The sequence below is a fragment of the Tamandua tetradactyla genome, chromosome 14 (genome assembly GCF_023851605.1).
Source record: "Tamandua tetradactyla isolate mTamTet1 chromosome 14, mTamTet1.pri, whole genome shotgun sequence".
Classification (NCBI taxonomy): Eukaryota; Metazoa; Chordata; class Mammalia; order Pilosa; family Myrmecophagidae; genus Tamandua; species Tamandua tetradactyla.
In genome coordinates this window covers 93,494,564-93,504,832 of record NC_135340.1, presented here as the reverse complement: position 1 = coordinate 93,504,832, position 10,269 = coordinate 93,494,564, and the positions used below count along the sequence as shown (strand labels likewise).

Genomic DNA, 10,269 nt, shown 5'->3' with positions numbered 1-10,269 from the left:
TAAAAACCTCACACTCGGGTACATCAGACTGTCCTCGTGATGAGCCATTCTCTCATGGCCTTGTGCTATCTGGCACATTGCCAGACTCCCTGCCTCTCTCCCAGGTACTCAAGAGAACCCACAAGCCATGCTCAGCTACTCATGGGCTATGCCTGGAGGTTCTGGTTCAAAGAGGCAGGTGAAGAGGCAGGACTAACTCATGCATGTTCAGGGAAAACTTGCTCTCTACCCCAGAAAAGAAGTTCCATGAATGCCATCCCTCCCATGAATAGAGAGGCTTCCAAAGGAGCTCAAATTAGGGTACAGATTCCTACCTGAGTCAGCACAAGGCAAGGTCATCCAAGAAGGACAAGCTAAATTAAGAAGAAAGAGGAAATATGACCTAATGGCTAAGATCACGGACTTCAAAACAGACACATGAATATGATCCCCAATTCCATCCAGTATTAGTCATGAGATTTTAGAGAATTTACTTAACTTTTCCATGCTTTGGTTTCCACGTCTATTTAATATACTAATATTATCATCCTCATAGAGTTAGGAGAAATAAATATGCTAATGTATATAATGCTCTTGGCACAGTAGTCAATAAATAGCAGGTATTAGCATTATTAGCCTCTACTCCTTAGGAAATACTGAAGCTCAGATATCAAGAAGATGAAATGTAAATACTGAATCTGAACAGCAAGAGAAGAATGGACAGGAAACAGGAGAGTCCTTAAGAGATTTTTAATGCAATTTTATTGATATATATTATATACTCACATACCATATAATCATCGAAAGTGTACAATTGATGGTTCACATATCATCATATAGCTGTTCATTCACCATCACAACAGATTTTTGAACATTTTCATTTACTCCGAAAAAAAAAATAAAAGTAAAAAGAACACCCAAAACATCCCATTTCCCCAACCCCCTATTATTTATTCATTTTTGTCTGTATTTTCTTACTCATCTGTCCATTCACTTGGATAAAGAGATTATCAGTCACAAGATTTTCACAATCACATGGCCACACCTTAAAAGTTCTATAGTATTTCAATTGTCTTCAAGAATCAAGGCTATTGGATTACAGTTCAACAGTGTCAGGCTATTTCCCTCTGGCTACTCCAATTGTGGAGGGCCAGGAGCAATTAATCAGGCCCAAGCAGGGAAAGTCCCCACACCATTGGGGCGGAATGTCCCCGAGAGTTAAACAATAACCAGTGTTAGGAAACTGAGGGAATGGGATGTGTTTTGGCAACAGCTAACGGCATTTTTCTGCTTCTATGATCACACTTGCTTGCTAGCAACTGCAAAGCCACAGCATGATTTATAAGCTCACCTTGAAAACCCCTGGGCGCCGCTCTCTGGATTTTCCTTCTTGGAGGTTTCTGAGGCAGTCGCCGGCCGGCTAATAAAGACTCCAAATCGGCTTGCAGTTTTGAATTATGTGGTCTCTCTTTCAGCGTGCCCCACAACACTGTACACCAAAAACTAAAACGGGATATCTGTATACTGCATGAGAATAACCTCCAGAATGACCTCTACACCATGTTGTAAATCTCTCGGCCACTAAAAATTTATTCTGTTTCATTTCTTTTCCACCTTCTTGACCAAGAAGGCTTTCTCAGACCTATGATGCTAGGGCCAGGGTCATCCCCAGGAGTCATGTCCCACATTGCCAGGGAGATTTCTACTCCTGGGGTCATGTCTCATGTAGGGGAGAGGGCAGGGAGTTTACCTGTGGAGTTGGCTTAGAGAGAGAGGCCACATCTGAGCAACAAAAGAGGTTCTCAGGGGGTGACTTTGAGGCATAGTGTTAAGTAGGCTTAGCTTCTCCTTTGTAGGAACAAGTTTCTTAAGGGCAAGTCCCAAGATGGAGGATCTGGCCCATCAACTTGGCAGTCCCAATGCTTGGGAGAATATCAGGAATTCCCCAGGTAGGGAAGTTTAATATTCCTATCTTTTCCCCAAGTCCCTCAAGGGGACTTCGCAAATACTTTATTTTCTGCTCAGGTTGCTCTGGGATGTATCAGGGCATCACACTGACCTGTACAAGCCAACAAGATCTCTTTCCCTATTAAAGTTTCAATGTAATTATGGCATTCAAATAAGCTGACCATACAAGTTAGATTAGATAGTGTGCTACCAAGAAAATAAATTTTGCCCCAAATAAACATCTCTTCCTTTGATCTCACACAGAACTTGAAGTTTTAATATACGGTCAATATCATCCTTTGCTCTTCAGTATGATTTACCTTAGTCCTAACCAGATCAGCTTCATTCACATCTCTAATTGAAGTCTGATCATTTTTCAGTGTTTTTAACATTTGCTATATGGGGTAATGCTGGCTTTCATAGCTGTAGAACTCTAGCACTGAGTCTCAGGTGTCACACAGATACCTGAAATTCCAGGGAATGACCAGGTTAGACACCAAGAACTCAGCATTTCAGACTTTAGAAATAGCAATTACCACTGCAGAATAGATGTCACTGCTTTAAGAGTTTAAAATCCAGCAACCACTTAAGGAATTTTAAGGATGGAAATGAAATGGTCTCACTTTTGTATTTTAGAGAGAAAATGCTAGCAGACTCTAGGAGAAGATTAAATCAAAGAACAGGAGACACTTCAGTTCCACTTGAGTGGTGATGAAGGCTTGAATAGGAGTGGAGGTGTCAGAAGAGATTTGGGAGGGATGTGAGAGATGAATGAGGCTGGCGACCATAACAATGAGGGGAGGACAAGAGAAAGGAATTCTGGTTGCTGGGATGAATAGTTTGGCAGGTGGTGAGACTGGAGGAAGCAAAGTAGGTTGAGGGTGGGTTGATAAGAAATTTTTGGTCATGGTGGGTGGTGATACCGAGGTAGGCAGCTGGGTAGAGGAGTCTGGAGTGCTGAAGGCAGACTCAGGAGTCATCAGATCTGAGAGTTCGTATCTCCTCCACTGCAGTTTGTCCTTCAGAAGTTAAGGCTTCACTAACATCGATCAAAATCCCAAGAGAGTGCTGAGTCCTGAAAAACTGGCAAAAGGGAAGAAGAGTTTTCATCTTAGTAAATAAGGAGGTTATAAACAATAGCTGCTGAAAAGACAACAGCTTTACATGGCAATAAATAGAGTCTCATAGAAATTAAAAAGTAGAGAAGTATTTTAGAACCATAGCAGGCTTCCCCAGACAGTGGTAAATATAACAAAAAGTCAAAGAAATTAGAAAACCAAGGTTCCATCTTAGGACAAATTTTTTCCTGAAAATAAATGAGGTTTTCATTATTGCTATATGGGAATATTTTGAAAATGACAAGAAAATGGGAAGAAAAACAAAACAGAATTTCATAAAAGCACTATAGTTAACATTTTAGAATGTTTTTCTTCTGGCTTATTTTTACATTGCTTAAGGTGTTTTTTTGTACAACTGAGATCATAAATATAACTTTGTATCTTGCCTTTGAACTTAACATTGAAACAAAGTATTTTTGCAAGAATATAAAAGATAATCCATTCAACAGAAAAACTAGCCTTAAAATAGGCCACTTCACATAGAAGAATTTGTCAAATTGTAAAAGAATAATTAATAAATGTGAAAGGGAAGGTTTATCAATAAATGGTGTTGGGAAATTGGTTAGCAATTTGAAAAAAAACAAAACATCTGTTTAGGTCCTTATCTTATCCCTTGCATTAATATAAATTGCTTATGAATTTTAAAAGTACAAAAAAGTAGAGAAAATATAATTATTTATTTAACTTCTCTAGAATAAAGGAATTTCTCCTTTCTAATCAGAAATGATAAAATAAGTAAATATAAACTACAAAGGATTAACATCCTTTCTCTTTTAAGTATTCAATCAAATCAATGAGAAAATCATTAAAACACCTGAGGTAAAATGGTAAAGGACAAAAACAGACAAAAGAGAAATACAACTAGTCGACAACAGACAAAATGTGTGACTCTGCATTAATTAAAGAAATACAAATTAAAAGCAACATCACCCTATTTTTTACCCGTTAAACCAGCAAGCTTTAAAATTTTTGCTCAGTAAACAGTCAGGAGAGGCTGGCTATGTGGTAACAACAACCAAACACAAAAATTCAGTGGCTAAAACGGGGTTCGGCACACTTCTCCACAAAGGACCAGATTCCTCAGTTTCCTCATCAATGGAATGAAAAATAAGACTAAGAGGTTTCTAAGGCCCCCTTGGTTCTGAGAGCCTCTGAATCAGGGATCCCTTGAATCAATATTTAAACAAATGAGCACTTGTAAAAGTAGGACCTGGGATGTGCTTTTTGAAAACCTACCGGTGGTTCTGATGCACCTCAAAATTTAATCAACACCATCGCCAGTTCTGATGATCTCAAATGAGTGACTGCAGAAGACCAAGTCTGTATGAAAGAGGCTGGGAACTGCAGCTTGGAGCCTGGAAGACACAGCCCGTGACTGTGAGAAATCTGCTGATCTAACTCGGGAGCCAGGCCTCCTGGGTCTGCAACTGTAATGCTATCTTTTATTATTATTATCTTTCTCCTGAATTCAATCTCCTTGTTCTTTTTTTAGCTTTTGAACCAGAATGACTCAATGGATTTGAACATTATAGTTGCCTTGCTAAGATTTTGGTATCTGTTGTTGATAGATAGCTGTAGCTCCATGACCCCTACTGGGATAAGGTATTGCTAGGGCTTACCCTAGTATTACCCCAAACCCTGATTTTAGCCTTATATATTTACCTTGGCCCCATTACCCCATATCTACTCCCCTTCCCTGAGGTGCTGACAAAAATCTGTCCATAACTAGCTTGGTCCCATAAATAAAGAAAGATTCCCATCCTTCCAGAAATTATTTTCATTCATCCATTCACTCATTCAGAACACATGCGCTGGGTTAGGCACTGCTTCAGGGGGTGGCAGTCACAGCAGTGAATACCACAGGTGAACCTCCTGCTCTCAGAGAGTAAACAGTTTGGCACAAGGGACTGATAATAACAAACAACAGATAAATATGTGCCAGGTGGAGACACATACAGACGCATATCATGACTGAGGTGCTATTTAGGCAGTGTAGTCAGAGTTGAGCAGAAAAGTTCACTTTATTCGCCAAAGTAGAGTGAAGATCCAGACTTTGGCTGCCACTTGTGAGAAGACAGTAGATAGCTGTCTAGGGAAACCAAGAATGTTCCATGTTATGGGGAAGTTTTCAAGGAAGTCTGGGGGCCACTCAGCTTCACCAGTGGGGATAGTTGGCCTGGAGAGGTTATCCAACTATTAAGTACCTGGCCTTGGATTCTAATAAAAATCTTTCTGGTAAAACCTTTGAAGTGTCAAAGTGACCAGTCATCTCCTGGGGTTCCTAGAGTTAACATACCTGGAACTCAAGAGGCAAATCTGGATGGAGAGACTGAGTTTCTTAGTTGAAGAACCAACATCGGGGTATGAGGCCTGTCTCCCACAGGCTTTATCTCCACAGAATCCTGGGAATATCTGGCTCTTAGGATTCCCTTAGGATTTCTGCAGAGTCCCTAGGAATCCAAATCACAGGGCAGTGCTTTGTTTCTACTCATCTTCCTCCTCTTTCTTCATTACCTTCTCCCTAAGATACTAACTTCAGAGGCAGAGTACACAAAGAGAAGGAACAGGGTCTCCAAGAAAGAGGATGATTTCTAATGACCCACTGGGAGGTCTTCTTGCCCCGACTAAATTACCAGGCATCACTCTCAGTCTCAGCCCACGGACTCCAATCCATGCAACTCTGGAAGATTCTGCCCCCTCTCTAGGAAAAACCCAGAGGCAAAGGATCCCTGCCTAAAACCCTGGCAGCTCCATCGTAACTGCTTCTTCCCCAAGGCGTATCTCTGAACCACAGGGGCCTTGTCTCTATCAAAAAGACAAATAGTGCAGGAAAATGCCTACATTCTTAGCATAGCTCTTCTCATTCTGAGCAGAACATCTTCATCTCTAACTGGTAAAAGAAACAGATTTATGAGGGACCTCAGGCACAACAGGAGACATAAAAGACAAAAGAGCTTGCCATCATGGTTTGGCAATGATTTCAGAACAAAGAATGAAAAGTCTCACACTGAAAATGAATGAAAATGAAAATGCATTTCATTCATAACCAAATTAACCTAATTTAACCATCTGGACTTCTTTTTAAAGTAACATCTATTTAGGGTTTAGAAATGAAGGATTTGACTTTAAATGGGAAATCTACATTTCATTGTAAAGCCAAAAGTCAACATTTGTGGCTTCTTCTGCACAAATCACAAATATGTATGCTTAGTGGATAGTAAAGAACAACTCCAGAAAATTCATTTCACCTAAGACAGGCAAACATATGAATGGACTGAAGAACCTGAAAAATGCATCCCCTTGTCCAGGGTTCTGAGGATCCTGTGATATCATTAAGCATATGGAATGTTTAGTGTAACATATGCTTACATTATACCCAGGCACAGAATAAAATGGAGCTGTTATTGGACAAAGGAAGTGGATTCTTAGGCCAATGCGCCTGATGACGAATTCCTGAGACACTGGGGTTTCAAAGAGAAAAAAGTTAATGCTAGACACAAAACAGGAGATCAAATGGCCTATTGGCCTAACAACCTGTCTCCCTGAACTGCAGTGATTCTGATCGCTTTATAGTATGAAAAGATGGGCAGGATTTAGGATAATGAACACAACGGCTGGGATGACGTAATTAGAGGGGATCTGATTATTGAGCATGTGCAGACTGACTGATTCCGATCAGTCTTAGTCACAGAACACATGTAAAAAATGGCGGCCCTAATACAATGATAGCCATGATTTATTTCGCATTATAATGTGGTATAGGTCACTCATAGGTTAAAGTCTCAGGTGTTGTGCATTTTGGTCAGATCCAGCTTATCAAGATAACTTCGGATTTGGGGTGTGATGGGTTAGTTCTGGGCTGACACAATACTGTTCATTAATACACAGTCGGGGCTGTCTTTAGTGATCACAAGACTCTAAATTCAAAAAACCCAATAAAATGGGTACAAGTGAGAATCACTAAAAAACACAAGATTTTGCAATCACAAGGGCTTAAGATAAAGGCTACATAATCATTATCAGAGATCAAGGCATTTGGATTATAGTTCCAAGATTTCAGGTATTTCCCTATGTCTAATCCAATATATCAGAAAGCAAAAAAGAACATTTATATAATGACTTAGGAACCATAATCATCCCCTAAATTCTAATCTCGCAGTTACAGAGTGTGTGGTATAATCCTGGGCTAAATTACATGTTATGTTTCAAAATCAATCTCAAAGCTATGAAAGTCAGCATTACACCATACAGCATCTGTTTAAAAAGTTGAAAAAGTGATCAGACTTCAGCTAGAGATTTGAATGAAACTGATCTGGATAGGCCTAAGGTAAATCAGAATACAGGGTAAAGGATGTTATGGTCTATATGTTAAAACTTCAGTTTCCGTGTGAAACCAAAGGAAGAGATATTTATCTGATGAAAATTTATATTTTTTGAGTAGCACAATAGGTAATTTATCCTGTATGGTCAGTTTATTTGAACACCGTAATTACATGAAATCTTGAATAGGGATTGAGATCTTGTTGGTTTGTACAGGTCAGTGTAATGCCTTGATACATCCCAAACTAATATGGGCAGAGAATAAGAAAGTATTAGCAAAGCTGCCTCCAGTGACTGGGGAGAAGGGAGGAAATATTAAACTTCCTCATCTGGGGAGTTCCTGATATTCTCACAAGCATTGGGGACAACCAATTTAATAGGCCAAGCCCTTAATCTTGGGGCTTGCCCCTATGAAACATATTCCTTAAAAGGAGAAGCTCAGCCTACTTATAGTTATGCCTGAGAGTCACCCCCAGACAACCTTTTTTTGCTGTTCAGATGTGGCCTCTCTCTCTAAGCCAACTCCCCAGGTGAACTCACTGCCCTGCCACCTACATGGGACATGACCCCCCTGGTGTAAATCTCCCTGGCAACATGTGACAGGATTCCCAAGGATGAGCTGGGACCCAGCATCATGAGATTGAGAAAGCCTTCTTGACCAAAAGGGGGAAGAGAGAAATGAGACAAAATAAAGTTTCAGTGGCTGAGAGATTTCAAACAGAGCTGAGAAGTTATCCTGGAGATTATTCTTATGCATTATATAGATACCCCTTTTTAGTTTCTGGTGCATTGGAGTGGCTGGAGGGAAGTGCCTGAAACTGTCGAGCTGTGTTCCAGGGGCCGTGATTCTTGAAAATGATCGTATAACTATATAGTTTTTAGAATATGACTGTGTGATTGTGAAAACCTTGTGGCTGATGCTCCTTTTATCCAGGCTATGGGCAGCTAAGTAAAAAATAAGGACAGAAAAATAAATAAATAATGGGGAGTTAAAAAAATTGGGTAGATTGAAGTACTACTAGTGGTCAATGAGAGGGAAGGGTAAAGGATATGGGGTGCATGCATTTTTTTCTTTTTTCTCTTTTTTTTTTTTCTGGAGTGATGCAAATATTCTAAAAATGATCATGGTGATGACTACACAACTATGTGATGATGTTGTGAGCCACTTATTGTACACTTTGGATGAACTATATGGTGTATGAAGATATCACATTAAAAAGAAGAAAAAAAAATCAATCTCAGTTTTTTGATCTCTGAAATGGAGCTTAAAACTAATCTCACAGTTTTTTGTGATGCACAAAAGTTCACATGAAAATATGTTATGTTCTTGGGAAATCCTAAAGCACTACATAAATGTTACTTTCTAAATAAAAATAACTCTGGGTCCAAGCGCTGGCAGGTAGGATAGAATAGAGGAGGTAGGACCACGCAGGTAGGATGGAGAGTTGAAGTCCTTGCCATCGTCGTGGCTATTATTTGGCCCTGAGGTGCCCTATATGCCCAACAAATACTTAGACTTTATTGGGCCAGCATGAGGAAACAAGAGGTTTTCCCATAGGGGAATGACAGGGATGAGATCTAAGTTCTATAAAGCTCACCCTGACAACGTGCAAGGGGTGGTGTAGGAAAAATGAGAAACAGAAGAACACATTAGGAGATTTATAATAGTCCTGGGAAGGGGAATGTCAGTAAGGCCTACACTGGGCAGAGGCAGCAGATATGAAATGAGGAAGTACTCACAAATATTTACCAGGTGCAATTGACAGGAGTTGGCAAGAGTGGGGTGGGATGGAGGAGAGGGAGGAATCTGGGATTACTGCTAGGTACCTGCTTTGGAAAACTAAGTAGAAGTTGTTGCTATTTACTGAAATCATAAATCTAGGAGTAAAAGCAGGATTTCCAGGGACCAACAATCCGCTCAGTCTTGGAAATGTTACAAGACAACAGTAGGGGTTCTAGATGGAGATAGTCATCTAACAGACAATCGGATATACCTAGTCTTGAACTCAAGAGAGAAGTCAAAGCAAGAAAATCAAATCTGGGGATTATTGGCACTCTATTGCTAATAGTAAAATCATAAATCCAGAGGAGATCACCTGGTGTGGTAGGCATAATATTTTACATTAGAGGAAGTATCACCCCTACTTCATGTAGCCTGATGGGGTCATAAAGCCTCCTCATCCTCTCTCCGCATCTCATGGATGAGACATGGCCAATTGTAGCACTCCAGTCCTCTTAATATGGAAATTAAATTCATGGAGGGCACTTACCCAAGGAAACTTACCCATAATCTTTGCTGAGGTTGATCTCTAGTTGGGGCAATCTGTCTGCAGAACAATGCTCTAACACACAGGGAAACAGAACAAGAGTTGGAGGGAAGGACAAAGTCCATATGCCATTATTTGAACACTAATTTAGCTCAACCTAAAGCCAGATCCTCCCTCAGACTTACCAATTGGGAACCCATCAATTTCCTTTTGGTTGTTGCTGTTTATGCCAATTTCATTTTAGTTTTTTGCAAGTCAATTAGTCCTCACAACACAGAAATAGTACTAGAAATGAGGTGCTACCAATCAGACAGCCTAAAAGATTGAACTGGCTGAGTAAAGTGGAAGGCAATGAAGAACCCTCCAATTTATGGCTGACAAATTGACAATAAGTATTGTACAGTAGCAAAGCAACTGCTGAGTTCTTGTCTGTTTTATATCATAATTCAGATCATGAGCCTACTAAACCTGGAATTTTAGGGAACTTAGTTAAAATCATATGTATACATAGCTGTTGGGGCCAAGACTGGGAGATTGGTAACATAAAAATGTTTTGGCAAATAAGCAAATATAATTGCAAATAATTAGAGCCAACTCTCATTATCAGACAAGGAAGGTAGAATATGGAAAGGGGAAAG

At 39.9% G+C, this 10,269-nt stretch overlaps 1 protein-coding gene across 2 annotated transcripts in view; it reads right to left on the bottom strand.

The window, feature by feature from the left end:
* Window positions 1-685: 685 nt before the first annotated feature.
* Window positions 686-10,269, bottom strand: part of MTHFS (methenyltetrahydrofolate synthetase) — a 211,649-nt gene continuing 202,065 nt past the window's right edge. Inside the window, exons 3-5 of one of the 2 annotated variants that reach the window (XM_077128542.1) lie at window positions 9,649-9,706; window positions 4,281-4,399; window positions 2,915-3,009 (exon numbers count right to left, since the gene is read on the bottom strand). In XM_077128542.1, the coding sequence (XP_076984657.1) occupies window positions 4,306-4,399; window positions 9,649-9,706 (152 nt within the window). In that variant the 3' untranslated portion in view covers window positions 2,915-3,009; window positions 4,281-4,305. Of the gene's footprint in view, window positions 3,010-4,280; window positions 4,400-9,648; window positions 9,707-10,269 lie in introns of both variants that reach the window. The other variant, XM_077128543.1, reaches the window with a different exon arrangement.